Consider the following 19,346-nt stretch of genomic DNA (forward strand, 5'->3'; position numbering starts at 1 on the left):
GTTATTACTATAACTAACTAATACTATTAATACTAAACTGTGTGAGACTGAGACTTTTGGATTCGATGTTGTGAAATTGGTTGATCCACCAAGCCTATATACAGCAAATGTCAAAAATGTCCCACTCTCTCCTCTGTGGTGAACATCTTATCCCAACTTCCACAGATCATGCAGTGATTGTCAACCCTTTCAAAATGCAAGGATCCCCGGTTTTATTTGCATTGATAAAGCTTGTTTGTTTTGGTTTTTTTTTTCTCTGGGACCCGAATATACACTGAAAAAATATAATTAAACTCAGAACATATAGGCTAAAGGCTACAGCTGGAACCAAATGGACCTGTAAAAGGTAAAAATTTGTCCCATTTGGTTCTTAACTATCAATAAATCATAGCTGGGGACCTCTCAAAGACATCTGGGGTCCCTCACATATTATAGGTATGCTGAGAACCAATAGACTATATACGCCTCAAAAGAACCCCAGGCCAGAATAAAGCCACAACAACTGAACACTGGCATGATTTTCACAATTTATTAACAAAATGATAAAATAAATAAATACAAATTGATCAAATGCTCCTAATATCAATGTGTCCCCATGTGCCCTACAGTATTGTCTAAACACTGCATACAAGACGGAGGTAAGAAACCCAGCAGACCAATGACAACAGGCCAACACAAAAACCTCTGGAACAGAAACAAAAAAGAAAACAAAAAGTTGAAAAATTAAACACAGTCCTTTCCAAAATTATTATGAAAAAATACAAACAATTATACAAATATTCAGATTGTGTAATTTACCAATTTACACATTATTTCAGCACAGCAGATGAACTGGTACTGTACTTGTATCGCTACAATGCATCTCACCGAAAATGGAAGATAATTAAAAAAGACGTTTATTTTATTTTTTGCACTCAATACACCCCCAACCGACGGACTCAGCAGTGGATGAGGTAAAAAAGCTGAAGGTGTGGATGACAGAAGGGGTGATAGGATGAGAGTCGATGGACAACACTAGAAGGCCACAGTCATGACTGCCATCACCTGGAGAACAAACCCCAAACACCACCACAACACTCTGCTAAACCAATACAAAAAAAAATCAAACTGGAGATGAGTCTTATCTATGAAATGCATAAAAATAATTGTTTTCCCATTAATTCCTGTTTGATAGAAGATGCCGCAAAGAAGTGTTGGTAAATGCACACACGATGCTGAGAAGTGACATAGCCAGACGGCAGGATATGTATAGCCAATACATACATACATACAGGCTTCCAGATGAAAGAAGAAAAGCATAAAAAAATAAAAGTACATTTAAAATGTTCTTTGGATATACTGGTTTGTATAGTCTGAGGATAGGGACGAAGGGGTTGTTCTCATCTATTCTAGACTAGAGAACCATGGACCTCTCCAACACTGCCAACCAGCGTTGTGCATCAACCAAACCTTGAAAAAGATTCTGTCCTGCAGACAGACAGCACAGAAACAACGGTGCATAATAACTGTCAATGTTCATGATTAGTGCAGCCAGATTTCTACATTGATTGGACAGACATTTAAGCTTAATTTATACTCCATCGCACGAAGGCGATGGTGGTCAAAAAGGATCAGATACTTTTGGAAATCGATTAGTGCCGTCTGTGCAGGACAGACCGAGGCAAGACAATGAGCTTTCCTGGTTTCCCACAAAGCCCCTGGATGGAGAGCTGTGTCGGCTTAACACAATAAAAACAACCACATAGAACATACACTACATGACAACAAAATCAGCGGACATCCTTTGTAATTAATGCTTCTAATAAATGCCCTTTGTTCCAGCGAATGGAGATACAATCAATGACTAAAACGAGACAAATGCGTTTCCAATGTTGTGGCATCAGTTTGTGGACAACCTCTTTTCCACTCCAATGCCGGAACACCAAATGCAAGCCAGACTGTAATCGCCTAACATAAAGTGTCCAACCGCAACTGCTCTTGTGGCTGAATGGAAGAAAATTGCAGCAGCAATGTTCCAATTAGTTAAAAGCATTCCAGAGCAGCGGGGAATGTGATATTGTAATTTTGAAACGGGAAACAGCCTGTTGCCACAAAATTGGAAGCACACAATCGTCTAGAATGAATGTCATTGCAGCTTTAGCATAAAATCTCCATTCACTGGAACCAAGGGTATGAAATAGAAACACTTATTAGATGGGGTTTCCACTGATAGTGTATGTAATAACTATGCTAATACCATAGTGTGCATGTTAGGAACAATAACTTAGTAAACATATTAGTAACACAGTTACCTAAGAACATGGTAAAATGATTCACTGGTTAGTAATGTTACTGATGGCATGTTAACATGCAACATAGTCGACATGATAGTGAGAAGTGTGGTATTGTGTACTGTGTGTTGCAGAAAGTATAGTTGTACATGGTGTAATTTCCAAGGGTGTGGTTACGTTGTTCAAATATGGTGCATCTATTCTATGGAGGGTGTAGTTGTAGAGGCTGACTGCTTTGTTAATGCTTATTACCACAAGGTCAAAAAATAAAAAAATAATGAAGGGTTTCCAAAATGAAAGCCTCAAAGCATAATATGTATCAAAAAAGTTTGACAAAATGTTGTATAAAAACTTGCATAAGAAGGCATGCTTTCCACCTTGCCGATTGGTCAGATTGGTTGGTCATTGGTTGGCCTTGTTCTGAACAATCAGCGTGCGGTTTAGTTTGTTCATTCCAAATGTACGCAGTCAAACATGGCCTGACATAGGATTCAACACAGTGAAATACTGAACCCTGTTTACACCTGGCATCAACATATGTCTTATAGCTGCATATTTATTCCAAATTCCCATTTACACTAAAATGTGTTCCTGGTTATACACAGAAATCGGATGTTTTTCTCATGCAAAGTACAACCTGCTGTGCGTGTGACTTCCTTCTAGTATTTTAGAAAGAGGACAAACACATACATTGTACACTATTGTTTTAATGTTTTCTATAAACAAGTCATCTGACTTTTTTATTTTATTTAAATAAATCACAATTTAAAAAACTGAATTGCTAGTTAGTATCATCTTTTTCTTGTTTAGGTCAATTTCCTGCTTCCTTTCACATAGTAGTAGTATGTGGTTTGATCACTAATCCCAGGTCTAATGCCAAGTCTAAATGGGTTCAAACTCCACTGCGAGGAATGGATGAGCAATTTGACAGAAATAGATGGATCGAGACCAGCCTTCAGTAGATGTTATCAATATTTAAATTAATATTAATACTGGCCAAAACAAAAAAGTGCTTAAAATAAAACAAACCCTCTAGTCACCACGACAAGTAACCATTTAAAGACGCAAACCTGAACGTCAGATCTTAAAAAAAAAAAAAAAAGGATTTAAGGCAACTGCTAATCCCCAACACAAAAATCACTATCTGATCAAATCAACAGCATCCTGGGAAATAAAGTTCCAACTTGCATTGACAACCTGCAGTCTAAAAGTGAAGAGAGACTGGATCTATGTTGTGCTCTAAATGTGGAACAGACCGAAGACAGGATGGAGACAAAAATACAGATGAACAGACAGACGAGAGACGGACAAATAGACGGAAACAACCAGAGAGACAGACATACAGAGGGCCGTAGAGGAGTAGCTGTTTGTAGCATTAGTAAGGTTTAAATGAGTCACAGTGCAACAAGTCAAGACAAATATTAAATCTGCTGTTTGAAGAAAGAAAGGCACTCCATGTACCTAGAGAGGGAACCAGCCACAGACGCCATGTTTAAACATGTACAAGGACGTTATGCCACTATTAACTCACTGAGGATTGTTCCTGTCCAGAGCAGAGTTGACACACATGCAAGAGGAAAAAATGCATGAAATTCTCAAGGATCTGTAGTTAAATAACAAAACAAAAAAAGAAAAACATTATTGTAGTTGTGTTAGTTAGAATTGCATCTTTTGGTCAAACAGTCCATTCCCTTCAACAATAAAATGGCTCAAATCAGTAAATATCAAGAGGGGGGAGACATTAATCACAGAACATGTTACCATGAACCAGAACATGAAGACAACGTTTTCCTTCAACAGATGTCTTTGTGGACATCTGTTGGATGTCCACAAAGACATCAGCCGTCTGGCTGAAGTCTGATTGACATACTGCGTTAGCCAATCAGATGGTGGCTAGGATATGCTGATATGTTCAACATAATATCATATTGATATGGAACGGTACCACATCCTTCTTAATCACTCGGTTTGCTAGATAAAGGTCTTCAGAATCTCTACATCATATCTTATCCACCTCCATTTCTACAAATCTTTACATTATTTACTCATCCAAAGGATATTATTCAGATTCCATTTTGTAGCAAAACCAAACATGTTAAAAAAGGATGATCAAGGATGATGAATGCACATTATAGTGACTGTAATATTCAAATGAAGATAAATATTCTACAGAGTTCATTGCAACTCGAGGCACACAGATCAAAGGGTTTGTTAACGTCAGCCAATCAGACTTATCAATTCATCAATTTATCTGAATGACAGGGCCAAATTAACTCACCCAGTTTCAGCCCAGTGACTGATATGTATATGTTCCATACAGAAAAAGTATGTGTGTGAGTGTGTGTGTGTGTGTGTGTGTTGGGAGGGGGGTGATTAAGTCCAGGCATTCCTCCTGAACCATGAACTAGACAGACAGGAGCAGGTTTCAGTCATACAAAAATATTGGCAAGTTGGGGATAAACTCACATTACAACAAAGAGATGCATACTCTGTTTTAGTTCCATATGTAACGTACAAAAAGCTCTTCAGCACTTATTTGTTATGCAGCAAGCTTGTGCTTTAAGTCTGAGGGTTTGTGGTATTTCTCCCTTCACAGCAGGTTCATACAACAAACCCTCCCTCATCGAGGAAAAGAAAAAGTAACTTTTAGGTTATTGTTTATCGTGCTCTCCCTCTCTCTCTCCTGTGTGTCTGGGGTGGGGGGAAATGGTATAAGATTCTTAACTGCACAATGTCAATCAACTTGATCACTTGATCTCTCAATACAGTAAGTAGACTTTGTCCCTGCTGGATTTGGATACAATAGCATTTTGGCAGTTCAGAATTCAACAGAAATATACAGAATGCAAGGATCACCACTTTTAAAAGAGTATTCCTTTGTGTTAAACAACGCCAGTCCAACATACGTACATCTTTCACTACAGACTGGGTTCAAGGACACAGAAAGCACTTATTTCTGGAGACTAGGAAGACCTGAATATCTTTTCCTATAAAAAAAAAGAAACAAACACAGCCCAGATAGATAAGTTTTGTGTGTTGACATTGCAATATTGCAATTTTTCACATTTAGTGCTCACAGTTGACACACTTGACTCACAAAATGAAACTCAATCACTACACTTGACCGACACCACTGAAAACATCTGTTAGGCTAACCACACGCGTTCAATTTCCTCTTCATATCGACACAAACCCCCATAGCTATAGCTATAGCTCAGCCTTCTACAGCACCAAATATTTTAAGTATTAATTTGCTAGCGTCTGATTCTGCCTGAAGTGGTGGGCTGGGCGTGGTGAGGGTAGGTACTGTTGAATTGCCATGAACTTCCACACCCCCTGGCGTTATAAAAAAAAATACTGAATAGAGGGCATGGAACTGGTGCATCAAGTGGTGACATGAGGATGATAGGTGTCTAGTTCAATGCCCTGGCGTGGCACTGAACCACACCCACAGCCAAACCCCACCATCCAGCGACACCTCTTTAGGCAGCACCAGAACCGCACCTACATTTATGGCTCTTTTCGACTACAAGTACTAGAGAACCGTGCCATGAAATGCATTTCATTCTGGGTTTTGGAGTTGTTTCAATACGCTACGGCTCAGTTTCACATAAGGTTCTCAGAACCTAATTTTGGGCACTGCTCAGGAGGGGGTACTAATAACCGACCCTGGGAACCCAGATCTCAGAACTCATACTTTCAAAACGTTTTCGAAAATAATAGCCGATCTAAAAGTTCACGACGTGTCACACTGCGACATGTTGAGAGCTTATACATAGTTTTTTTAATGTATTTTTGAATGACGCAACTCCCGCTTCAGGGGTGGCCTTGCTTAATAGAAACGTAAACAAACACAAAAACAAAACATCACCGAACTTCACAGGTTCTGGAGAGTTTCAGGAAATGGAAGGTTGGAGGTTTTCCCTTGATAGTCAAAAAGAGCCATGAGTTTTCCCTCACCGAACGACGGCTCTAGACGCCTGCTAGCCCTGCACCCTCAGAGCCCCCACCCCTACACTAGAACCACCACACCTTTTGAAATGAGACCTCCTTTACGAAGCCCCGTCCACTCCCGCCGTAGCAGCAGGCACACACGCGGCTCAAATCAACCGTTTCCCTCCATACATTTTCCTACTTGTTGGCATGACAACACTGGGACATAACCGTCAACCTTTTGGGGTTTGTGGGTTATGTGAGCTGGGCTGTGGCTCTACCACTGACACAGTCTGACAATACGATGCAAACAAACAACATTTATACAGATTGGCAACTTCAGGGCGCCGTACGGCGCAAGCGAAAAGTCATTTTTGTTTTTTTTTAATATATATATGTTTTAGATTCGGCAGCTCAGAGAGACGTTAGCGTTTTTTTTTTTTTTTTACTTTTTACTGTCCGCATTGCTGAGCAGGGCTGGCAAAGAATGCTGGGAAGGTTCTGAGGTTTTGCTGTTGTTGACGTTAGCGACCTCTTCCTGTTTCATCTCCGCTACAGTCTCTAGGCTGCCGGCGGCCATCTTGGTGTCAGAAATAATGGGGGTGTGACCAGATCCACTGTCGGAGCAGCCGTTGGTCGTTGCTACGGTAACCAAGGAGGAGGAGGAGCCCGGGTCAGGGTTGGCCAATTGGCCCGCTTCGGTCTCCACCCTCACCACTAAACCCACCCCAAGTCCAACCCTAGCAGGGCTGTTCGCCGATTGGCTGGCAGGTTCCTGTGGAGGAGCCTTGCCCTCGTTGTCACCGCCCCCTGTCTCAGAGATGACTCCACCTGCTCCAGCACCTCCCTCCTCCTCCTTTCTGACTCCATCAGCCTGCTCATCAGAGACAGAATTGGCCACACCCACACAGCTGACTCCACCCATACCAATGGTCACTGCCACAGTGCTGACCTCATCCTTGGACTGGCCCCTGGCTGTGTCGGCCTCCTGGCCCCTGACCATGTCAGACTCCTGGCCAATGACCATGTCAGACTCCTGGCCCCTGGCCATGTCAGACTCATGGCCCCTATCTGTGTCGGCGTCCTGTCCCGTGGCTGTGTCTGCAACATGGCCCCTGACTGCGTTAATCCCGGGGACCCTGGCTGTTTCGGGGACCTGAACCCTGGCTGTTTCAGGGACCTGAGCCTTGACTGTATCAGGTGCCTGAGCCCTGGCTGTTTCAGGTTCCTGGGGCCTGGCTGTTTCAGGTCCCTGGGCCCGTGCTGTTTCGGGGACCTGGGCCCTGGCTGTATCAGGTGCCTGAGCCCGTGCTGTTTCAGGTCCCTGGGCCTGTGCTGTTTCGGGGACCTGGGCCCTGGCTGTTTCAGGTCCCTGGGGCCTGGCTGTTTCAGGTCCCTGGACCCGTGCTGTTTCGTCGACTTGGGCCCTGGCTGTATCAGGTCCCTGGGCCCTGGCTGTTTCAGGTCCCTGGGCCCTGGCTGTTTCAGGTCCCTGGGCCCGTGCTGTTTCGGGGACCTGGGCACTGGCTATTTCAGGTCCCTGGGCCCGTGCTGTTTCGGGGACCTGGGCCCTGGCTGTTTCAGGTCCCTGGACCCGTGCTGTTTCGGGGACTTGGGCCCTGGCTGTATCTGGTACCTGGACCCGTGCTGTTTCGGCGACCTGGGCCCTGGCTGTTTCAGGTCCCTGGGCCCGTGCTGTTTCGGGGACTTGGGCCCTGGCTGTATCTGGTACCTGGACCCGTGCTGTTTCGGCTACCTGGGCCCTGGCTGTATTAGGTCCCTGGACCCGTGCGGTTTCGGGGGCCTGGGCCCTGGCGGTTTCGGGGCCCTGGGCCCTGGCTGTTTCGGCGACCTGGGCCCTGGCTGTATTAGGTCCCTGGACCCGTGCTGTTTCGGGGACCTGGGCCCTGGCTGTTTCGGTGATCTGGGACCTGACTGCATCAGGTCCATGGATCTTGGCTGTTTCGGGGACTTGTGCCCTGGCTGTATCAGGTCCCTGGATCCTGGCTGTTTCGGGGATCTGGGCCCTGACTGCATCAGGTCCCTGGATCCTGGCTGTTTCGGGGATCTGGGCCCTGACTGCATCAGGTCCATGGATCCTGGCTGTTTCGGGGACTTGAGCCCTGGCTGTATCAGGTCCATGGATCCTGGCTGTTTCGGGGACTTGAGCCCTGGCTGTATCAGGCCCTTTGGACTGGCTCTCTCCCAGGGCCTGGTTGAAGTTAAAGGCCTGAATGAGGCGGACTAGATGTTTTACCTTGTCCAGAGAAAGCTGCATTTCCTTCTGTCTAGACAGAATGCCGTTCTTGGTCTCCATACATTTCTATTGAAGGGGAGCACAGAAACAAAATGTCAATGGAATATGAGTAAACATACTTTTACTCATAAAACATACTTGTATATAAGTATTGTTGTTTTTTGTTAAAAAAAAAAAAAAAAATAGATATATGGTGGCGGTCTGAGCCTTTTGGCGCCCCCTGGTGGCGATGAATGAGTTAATGAAACATGCCTAAACTTAATGCGTGGCCATCTACTGATGATAAGGATGTGACGGTTTGAAAATTACAAAACCGGGTCGATATTGAATAAAAAACCGACCGAAACGGTAAAACCGACTTTGGCCACTGGAGGGCGCACTTGAGTCATTTTCGTTTTTTTCCATAGCGGTGTAAAGACCATAATTTGAACAACAAAGTGACAGATTTAACACATTTGTCTTTATTTCTCAATGCTCACACAAATGGAAACAAGCCATAGTGTTTTCTTGCCTACTTGGGATCAATTATTTAAGCATTGTATTTGTATTAAACAATTAACGGCAACGCATCGTGATGCATCTGCACCAGGCCAGCTATATAGGGTCCATGAGAGTCCAAAACATATCGCTGTCGTGTCCAGTGTCCAGTCCAAATGTGAGCAACTGTACCTACTGTTTAAAGCCACTGGCCGCTTGACTTTTCGCTGACGAGAAACCCCTCGCCCCTGTCGCAGGGTAAACAAAACGTCATATAGCACATGGCTAATAATGTGCCAGGGAGGAGGAGGAGGCAGCGCGGCTGTAACTTTCTCCAGGCCAATAATGGATTTAATCATTCCAAATAAGTCTCTCCATTCATTGCTACGGTCGACATGCTCGTCTCGCTGTCTGTTTAGTTTTGAATAACGCAAAGCTACTGCTGCGCTGTGCAGAAGAGCCATTGAAGACTCCCAGATTTGCGACATTGAGGGGGCAGAAAACTGGGCACTCGAGCACTGTTCATGCAGCCTGGAGTTAAGCGGAGTGGGACTAGCAGGAGTTTAAGAGTTGAGATTGTAGAGCTTGTAGATCTGTCTGTTTTTGCAGCGCCGGTGTCGGGGTAACAAAATAAGAAATTACAGGCAGAGATGAAGGAACTGCCAAGCAGCAGTAAGCTACGCTAAGCTATTAGCTAAGTTAGCTAACATCACCACCACCATGGCTGGTGTTGTGTTAGCTTAGCAGCTAAGCCTTAGCTTCTTGCAATGCTATAGCATTCTCGCTGTGCGGTCTCATGGTGCGGGAACTGTGGGCTGCTGCTTCGGGAGATGAGGGGTTTCTACAGGCGGCTGCTATGACCAAATTGATTGTGTGCAACATGACAACTGTTTTAAATTATTGTACAGTGACTATTGAAACTTTATTGTAAACAAACAACACTGTGTGGTCCACCCAGCTCCACCCCCCTGCCCCCATTCACTTGAAACCTGACACCTGGTGTGTGTGTGCTGGGCTGCTGGCCGCTCTGCAGGCTACAACAGGCAGCCAGCAGTGAGCCTGAGCACCACGGCGAGCGTTGCGACCGCTTCCGTCGGCAAACATAAAAATACGGTTCGGTCGGTTTAAATAAATTAATCCGGTTTACTAGATGAAACCGGATCGTTCCGGTTGAACCGGAAACCGTCACATCCTTAACTGATGATCACTAATACCGTTGAAGTTGTAGACTTTATCAACCATCCTTCATTCACCATCAGGCAGCAACCACATCGTTCCAGAGTTGCTGAGCTGTTCTTTCCTTACCGTTATGGAGTTGCTGAGTAGTTTGACTCTCTGCTCCAGCTGCTCACGTTCTAATTTCAGTTCAGAACTCCACTTCCCAAGTTTCAGTTTCTCCTCTTCTTTCGCTGTAGAAAATAGACAAACAAGTCCAATAGTAAGTTCCACTTCCACTTCCTTATTATTCCCACGGGGAATAATAAATTCCACTAAAATTTCCAGATATGTAACATGAGTAGTAAAATGGCCAGAGAGTCAACGTAGCCAGGCAACATTCTTGTTAAACCTAGAAAGATCATGTAAGGATGAAGGACAAGAGAAGTCAACAACACAAGTAGAGGACATTATTTTAAATCATCTTTTGTGGCCTCACCTTCTTTGTAAGCGATGTAGGAATGAACAATAGCCAGGGTTCCAGGCCATGGGATAGCCTCCTCTTTTTTCAAGATCTACAGGGAGAAGCTGAGAGTTGTCATGGTGACAAGGTACATGGGGAGGCAGGGGGAAGGGGGCAGGGGGGGGAGGTAGGGGGTTCCCAGACCGCACCCTGTGGTGAGGCTGGGACAGACGGTTGAATGGACTCGAATGGATGTGAAAGATGTTGAGCCTTTACACTTACAGAAATGAATGACACACTGAGGCACAGAACAAAAGTACAGAACAGTGTTGTGTTGTGGGTTGTGTGAGCTTACAAAGTAACTGAACAGTGTTGAAACCTTTCTATTCAATAAAAAAAAAGGTCCGTTCTCTACAGTGATAGTACAGCTACAGAGGGACCTGCTGGCACTCTGTGGACGGCTTGTTGTTGACTGTACAGGCCCTTCTGCGGGGTCTGTCTGCTGTGTTGCTTTACCTGGTCTTGACATTTGGGACAGATCCACATGCCTTTAGGAATGGTTTTCAGGGGAGGGTCCAGGCAGTCCAGGTGAAAGACACGTGAGCATGTGTCGCACATGAGCAGCTGTCCGCTGCGTCTGCACACAGTGCAGAAATCCTCATGGATGTCTCCCTGCGAGGAAGGAATTGGGACCAATCAGTTTCCTGCCCTGTACGGGCCCCGGCCGGCCGATCGCCATGGGAGTGGCGAGGCAGGAGGAAGGGCCGCGGTTCGTTTGGTGTGGTCTGAACTTGGCCTTTGTCTGTCGGTCTGGAGTTTGATTAATTGCGTGTACATTAATCTAGCCTGCCGTACTTGTCGTTTATTTAAAAAACACTGGTGGTGACATTTCTCACAACCTAATTCAGTAGAAGAGAGGGTGCTCTAAAAGGGGAAACTGTTCACTTTGTAAGACTGCCTTGAGCAACAAAAAAAAAGAAGTGATGATTGATGTGGACATGGATGGACATGGAGGTCATAGATGACTGACAGGGTAACCGAGCCAATAGGAGGACAGGACTGAAATATTAGTGTGTTGTTGTTGTTGTCGATGTGTTGGGTTTCCAACTGTGATTGGTCTAACTGACTAGGGGGAGGGGGGGTTTGAGGTCCGGCTTGTGTCAGTCTGAACCCGCCCCCCACCCCCAGGCTGTTACTTACATCCCCGGTGGCGGGGCTTGGCGGGGGGAGGGGGTGGTGGTGGTGGTGTTGGGCAGGGGAAGAGGCGGAGTTACAGCCAGGGGGCGGGGGCAGGGGCGGAGTCCCCGGCTCCGGCACTCCACTGAATTTGGGAGGACGACCTGAATGAGATGACAGACGACAAAAAAGACGGACAGAAAGAAAAAAAAAGAAAAAAAAAATGATGGAGAGGGGGAAGGAGGAAGAACACAACATGTCTGTTTGACATACCTTGGAAAGGGAGTCTTCATTGGCTAGCGTGAGAGAGGAAGAGGAGGGACAGGAGGAAGATGAGGAGGAGGAGTCAGAAGCACAGATAGCAGTGTTAGTGCTGGACAATGGCGGTCAAGCGAGCAGCAACAGTAGGACAGAGCAAGGAATGTCCGGCATTCACAAAACTGGAATTGAATGGAAATGGCATTCCCCGAGTGATAATCCAATGGCTGTGGCGATGACACAAAGTGGACTTGAGTTATTAGGGTGGAAAGAAGTGCACCATGTAGGTTGAAACTAATTCAGGCTCCGTGATTAGCTGCATTAGCAGGATAGCTAATTAGGTTGGTGAGGTTAATGTTGGGAGTATGGATCTGGGGAGGGGGGCGTTGTTGTGGTCGGACTTCCGTCCTTTATAAGTTGGCCCGTACGTACGAGGCCCCCAAACCATCCTAAGAGAAAAATAAGTCAGGTCTTTGAATTTTATGTTCTTTACCCTTCCTAACTATTAGGACTAGCAGTGGCTGTCATTAATATGGCACCCGTGGAGAGCAGTCAGGGGTAGGGATGGGGATCGAAACCCGGTTCTATTACAATTCCCAAGTTACTGAGACCCAAACATCAATAAGGTTTGGGCTGATCGATATTCTTAGACATGCTCAATTCTGTCCAATTCCAGTTCTTTGAATACACCCACCAGAAGTCTCCAGACTTCAGCAGACCTTAGCCACACACACACACACACACACACACACACACCATCACTACTTTGCCAAACAGCAGGAACTACTTTCAACATTTTCGGGAGAAGCTAGCTACAAGGGTTTAGATTTCATGAACAAAATGTATATGCTTGCAGTGTTCCCAATGCCAATTGTTTCATATCAAGTTCACTTACTGTATATCGGATTGTACACTTTAAGCGTCATAATGAGGGAGTAAGAATCGGTTTCTTGCTTAAGTGCGGATTGGTTGCTGTAACCTTCGTCTGTGACCTTTCATTTAAATGACATGTCCACTAAAGTCACCATGTTGTCCATGTTTCAATTTTCCAAAATATCATCTATCCAACCAGCTGAGATCTGCACAAGTCTGACAGACGAAGGGGTGACAGAACGTAGATTTAATAAACTATGATTAGGAATTGAAAGCTCTGGAGGCTGAGATGAAGACTTGAAGGTTAAATGAAACTTCAAACAGCAGGATTCAGCAGGCAGACAGGAGAAGAAAGAAGGCGAGAAGGAGAAAAGTGTGGAAGTGTCCACTTGCACTGAGAAGCATATCAAAAATAGCTTTATAAACAGCTTCACATTTGTTGGATTGACATATTACACATAGATAATACACATTAGCATGCAGGAGATTAATAGCAATTGATTACATTATATATATTACTGTGCTGCCAATGCCTTGTGTGGTGTTTAGAAAAGTGGAAAATGCCTTTGTATGCATCTTCAACATGATTCAAGTAGTTTGAGGTAGGGATGCACCGATCCGATACTCGTATCGGAGATCGGCGCCGATCCAGGCTAAAATTCTAGATCGGGTATCGGATCGGTGGCCGATCCATTATCCGATCCGATCCGATCATTATGTGTAATTACAGTATGAAAACAACTCTACCTCCTCTGTGACACAGCAGTGTAGTATTGACAGTATAACATGTGGAATGCAGCTAGGCTAGCCTGCGCACACATTAACCTGGTCTAATTGTTACACAGTTATTTAATAAATAATTCAGTGCATTTATATCTGTGTTTGTTACATTTTGTTTTACAAAGTTGGGAAAGTAATGTTTAAGTCAAGCCTTGATGTTGCCTTACACAAAATAATGATTCCAGACTCCACACAGTGAGGCATACAGCTTAATAGGTTATTACGTTTCTTTGTGGGGGGTATCGGATCGGTACTCTGTATCGGCAGATACTGGACCCCCATGTATCGAAATCGGTATCGAATGCCAAAAAGCCGGATCGGTGCATCCCTAGTTTGAGGCATAATGGTTCGGTAAAATAATTGATGTGCTAGCTAAATACTTATTCCAGTTGTCATTTTATTTAATCACTCGTCTGTTCCAATTTAGGCGAAATGCCTAAATTGTGAAATTGTACATTTTAATTGTTGCATTTAGTTGCAAAGCAAGTGCTGGAACTATTTCTTGCCTAAAACTAAACGTAAATGTGTTACATTTTCCATTTCTCTTTTATTTGATTTTACCTGAACTGTTTTTTTTTAATCTTTAGGGATTCAATTCAATTCAATTCATCTATCACTAGAATGTCAAACAGAGGAAAGACAGGTGGTGGGAAATGAAATCAACTAGTTTTCAGACAAAGTAATTCAGTATCTAAACGTTATTAAGCATAAATGCATTGTGGGATAGCCATGTTGGTTGTACTGACCTCTCTTCCTGGTTCCTTGGTGCAGAGGACTGTTCAGATAACTCACAGCACTCTTCTTTCTCTGCAAATAAGAACAACATGTAGAATTCAGTGGAAATTGTGTAACTTGTTCGTGTCATATATTAAGCCAGTGGTTCCCATAGCTGACGCATCCCCCAACGCCCAGTCTCATATTTAGCTGAAGATTTATATAAAATGTACCATTGCTGTCATGGCTGTGCCTCTGTTGTAGAGCTACACGATGACATTAAAACACATTTATTTATTGTGCATTATTGCACATAGCCAAAATGCATTAATAATATTAGGTCTAGCTGCCATTCCTTAATTTCAGTTTAGGGAGAGTGTTGCACGCACGCAGTGTGGGACGCAGTGTTGCACGCACGCAGTGTTGCACGCACGCAGTGTCGCACGCAGTGTCACACGCACGCAGTGTCGCATGCAGTGTCACACGCACGCAGTGTTGCATGCAGTGTCACACGCACGCAGTGTTGCACGCACGCAGTGTCGCACGCAGTGTCACACGCACGCAGTGTCGCATGCAGTGTCACACGCACGCAGTGTTGCACGCAGTGTCACACGCACGCAGTGTCGCATGCACGCAGTGTCGCATGCAGTGTCACATGCACGCAGTGTTGCACGCAGTGTAGCCTGAGCTAACGTGTTAGGTTTCTGGTCTAGATTTTGTAACCCATTTTTCACCCCTGTGTCAATCATCTAATGTGATCCTGGGCTCTACACACCCTCCACCAACCTAGTCCCCATATATGGGGGACAAGGGGAGAGCAACGGACTTGAACTCATGCTTCCTTCATGCCTGAGTGTCCAAGTTGCTCCTTTACACCTGACAGGGGGGAGTTTCCCTGGTTGGACGTAGCGCATGGAAGGATCACGTTATTCCAACCAGTTCCTTTCCCCTCCATCAGGCGCCCCGGCTGGCCAGGGGGAGGCAGTGTTGCATGCAGTGTCGCACGCAGTGTCACACGCACACAGTGTTGCACACAGTGTCGCATGCAATGTCGCACGCAGTGTCACACGCACGCAGTGTTGCACGCACGCAGTGTTGCACGCAGTGTCGCACACAGTGTCGCACGCACGAAGTGTCGCATGCAGTGTCACATGCAGTGTCGCACGCAGTGTCACACGCACGCAGTGTCGCATGCAGTGTCGCACGCAGTGTCACACGCACGCAGTGTCGCATGCAATGTTGCACGCACACACACACACACGACTAAAGCGCTCACAGCTTTTAATTATTACCTTGCGCAGGCTCGTCTAGCGCTGGTTACTAATGTTACACATTCTGAGATGTGGATTTTTTGTTTGGATGACAACAGCGTGGACACTGGACAAAGTGAGTTCTCTTGTCTTGGTTGAGAGTTGAGACAGACTGAGTGACTGTCGCATATATTATATTATATTATATTTAAAGACATTTGTAGAATCGGCCTCAGGTTTTAATGGGATAATCTGGCTCTCAACGGTGCTCCAGATACTCTCCAGACACTGTACAGGTCATTATAGCTTTGCAGATAGAATCGGATGTTGAGTAAATGACCAACTCAAAGCCTGTTGTTGAGTGAAGCTGAATGTTATGTACAAACTCTGAGAGAGACAGAGAGAGTGCGGATTGGTTGCTGTAACCTTCGTCTGTGACCTTTCATTTAAATGACATATGCTCTGTTGTTGAGTGAAGCTGAATGTTATGCACAAACTCCTAGTGTTGAACTCTTACCTCAGGTTCGAACACAGCTCCGCTGTAAACTGGGTTGGCTGTTGTCCTTCGCTTCCTCTCTTGACGTCTGCTCTGAATCTCTGCACAAACAAAAGTCGTTTGATACAGAATTTGAATGAATTTTGAAATGCAACAGCTTCATATCTTAATGTGCATAATATGTAGATCTGACTAATAACATACCCTCTAGATGGTCATGTGTTACGAGGCCCAGTGACACCATGAAGGCCAGTTTCTAAAAAAGGTTGTTTAAATTAAATACAAAAGTTATCATGTTACACAAGGGTCTTCTAGCCGTTCAGATTCCATCACAAGTAAATGTCATGGAGACCGGACCATTGCCATAGAATCAGCCTTGTTGTAAAGTCAATATCGTTGTCATGGAATCGGCACCCTTGTCGGGGTATCCATGTGGTTGTTACGGAGTCATTATCACAGAGTATCGGTATTAACAGTAATTACTGCAGCAAACATACCGTCATGTAAACCAATCAATGTAGCGTACCTGTGGGTTCTCTTCCTTCTTGGGTCTGGGAGGAGCAGAATGTGACAGAAGAGACGAGGAGGAAGAGGAGGAGAGCCTCATTACAGCCTTCCGCTCTGCGCCTCCTGATACTTTAACAGTCTGTAGAGGGGGGATGAGGGGGGAGGTGTTAGACAAGAGGAAGGAGAATAGATGTGGAGGAATCAAGGACTGTCTAAAGAGGACGAGACGCGAATACCGTACAGGCGACGCCATGTTGCGCCATGTTGCTCCATGGAAGGGAAGAAACATGCGCAGTTGAGACCAGGAAGTTGTACATGCCCAAATTTGTGCATGTACAACGCAAAGAAACGCAAATTAAACAATGAAAACGTAACTCGTTATTGGGAGGGAAGCTGTTCTACAATCAATTAACTGGTGTGAATGGGAGGGAAACGGTTGAGAACACTTACCTTGGTGTCACAGCCCAGGCTACTGATCTGGATTGGAGACATAGTGTTGGGCCTTGTGGCAGGATGGGCTGCACTGACGAGACGCGTCGCTGCGGCAGCGGCCGAAGAGATGCCGGGCGCCGTCGTGGCGATAACGATCCCCGCCAGAGGGGTGGTCTGCATCGTCTTGCCAGACATGGGCGGGGTGGGGTTGGGGCTACAGGGCTGTCCGTTAACGATGCGCACCTGGTGGATCGGCGCGGCCGAAGACGGCAGCGAGGAGGCGGAGAGTTTGGTCGCCAGCATCACCGGCCGCTGTAGCAACTGTGGGGCGGCCATCATAGGAGGGGGCGGAGCCGGGGCGATGGGCACGTTGGTGGGCGTAGCAGGTTTAGGTCTGACCTATCAGAACAAAGCATCCAAAGAGCAGTCAACGACCAGCACACAAAACAGAGAAGTACTGCTGGGTAATGCCAATGTGACACCGTCGGCAATATCCAAATAATCTGGGCCTAACCCTCAAAACGTTTGGTCTAGGAATTTTACAAACACATTTTAAATCGAACTCCTTGTTCTGTAGGTATATTCATTATTATTCTATTAGAGTATCGGCATTGATGTTTTATGGGCATTTGTGCAACTGAACATGCAGCCTTCAGTGGAGCGAATTCTCAAAGGAAAAGAAATATCACTTTCACTTCAGCATGTTGGATTGGATTGGATGTGTGGTTGTTGGCAAGACAACGTCAAATCTGAAGACAAATAATGAGTTAGTGCCAGACCTGTTTATAGTAGTTTGGAGATTATGTGTATCATTCCCCAGACGTGTTTCTAGGGACATACAAACAACACTGTTTATGAGGCTTTATGAGAGTGTGAGGACATGTTAATAAAGACAAATAAGATTGAGTATAAGGCTGCATATCACACGCTTTAAGGAGTCTGTCATACTGAGCTCCCACTGGCATTATTCCCAGCGAGACAGACACGACGGTCGGGTCAGGAGAAGCTAAAACACACCGACAGCCAGGAACACAAAAACACTAAGCTGCAGGAAAACGAGGTTTCACAACCAAGACAAACACACACACGCACAAAAACAACCAGGCGGGATAAGCTATCAACATCTGAGGTGTAAAAGAAAAGGGACAAGGAGAGGAGAAGAGCACGGAGCACAGCCATCTTTTTAGTGCCAGGCTTAAGCATTTGGCAACAATGCTGCCCTCTGCAGGACAGACAGCAGCAAATCGCCTCATACACTGATTGGTGGGATCAGGGGAGTTGAGGGGGCGGGGCTTATCGGGACGCACCTGTGGCTGATAAGTGGGTCGAGGCGTCAGTCTAGGAGGAGGGACAAACTGAGGAACTTTGATTGGCTGGGCAGAGGAGGTGGTGGTGGCCTGCACCTGAGACAAAACCAGGACAGATAGAGGGTCTACGGGCGCCGCTCCAGCTCTCAGTTAAACATCTCAGCTCTACTGCTAAACATCTTTACTCCTCAGTCTACACCAGGACGGCTACAACCAGAGACCTGGAACTGGATGGAACAAGCGTGCCTGTTCAAAAATCAGCATTCCAGGATGGTTGAAAAGGCAGACATTTTCCTTGTACTATTGGGCAAGCTGCTCATTTATGGCAGGTCACAGGAATACAGGCTGCGCAGCACCAATATTTACCAAATTAAATTAATTCTTATCATCTCGTCTTACTACATGTTAGTCTTAAAGACAAGCTGAAATAAAATAAAATGTTTTACAGCGTATCCAGTCATATTGGGGAGTGGGGGACATAGTTATATATGCCAAAACAACAATGTAAGAAGTACATTTCTGCGTAATTATTGTACATCAAAACTATAATCTTGATTACTTCCGTCAAACAAAGCATCAAGCGTGCTAATACCAGCAGATCACTGACCGATGTCAAACAATAACATCATGACATCCACCAGAGGCGCGGTACTGTATATAGGACGTAAGATACTCACAAAATGCCATTTAGCTTGTCTTCAAGACAACTGCCTCTACTGCAAAAGGGTGTTGATGTGAATAATTTATCAGCTAAGCTGTTAATATTTCTTCTCCACTTGCGTATATCAAACGATGTTAGTTAAGGTGTTAAGCACTGTTAACCGTTTGAGGATGTGTATAACTATCAAACTAATCACAGAGCTGTCATTGGCTCATGTTGCACAGCATTGACACATAGCATTTACATCTCCTTCTTATGCTGTGTTACCCGAATTAGCACCGCAGACAGTGGGATACCATTCCTATCCAATGTCAGTGCTGTGGATACATCTGTCAGC

The 19,346-nt window shown here is 45.1% G+C and overlaps 1 protein-coding gene across 8 annotated transcripts in view; it reads right to left on the reverse strand.

The window, feature by feature from the left end:
• Positions 1–515: 515 nt before the first annotated feature.
• The window catches only part of phf21ab (PHD finger protein 21Ab), a 38,943-nt gene continuing 20,112 nt past the window's right edge, over positions 516–19,346 (reverse strand). For 4 of the 8 annotated variants that reach the window (XM_083763109.1, XM_083763107.1, XM_083763106.1 and 1 more), the window contains 11 exons: positions 18,349–18,444; positions 17,060–17,440; positions 16,629–16,748; positions 16,307–16,358; positions 16,124–16,203; positions 14,389–14,449; positions 11,756–11,895; positions 11,072–11,227; positions 10,592–10,667; positions 10,243–10,346; positions 516–8,526 (listed from right to left, as the gene is read on the reverse strand). In XM_083763109.1, the coding sequence (XP_083619235.1) occupies positions 6,649–8,526; positions 10,243–10,346; positions 10,592–10,667; positions 11,072–11,227; positions 11,756–11,895; positions 14,389–14,449; positions 16,124–16,203; positions 16,307–16,358; positions 16,629–16,748; positions 17,060–17,440; positions 18,349–18,444 (3,144 nt within the window). In that variant the 3' untranslated portion in view covers positions 516–6,648. The remainder of the gene's footprint in view (positions 8,527–10,242; positions 10,347–10,591; positions 10,668–11,071; positions 11,228–11,755; positions 11,896–14,388; positions 14,450–16,123; positions 16,204–16,306; positions 16,359–16,628; positions 16,749–17,059; positions 17,441–18,348; positions 18,445–19,346) is intronic. The other 4 variants (XM_083763110.1, XM_083763108.1, XM_083763111.1 and 1 more) reach the window with 4 other exon arrangements.

This window comes from Protomyctophum parallelum (assembly GCF_964188405.1).
Source record: "Protomyctophum parallelum genome assembly, chromosome: 4".
Classification (NCBI taxonomy): Eukaryota; Metazoa; Chordata; class Actinopteri; order Myctophiformes; family Myctophidae; genus Protomyctophum; species Protomyctophum parallelum.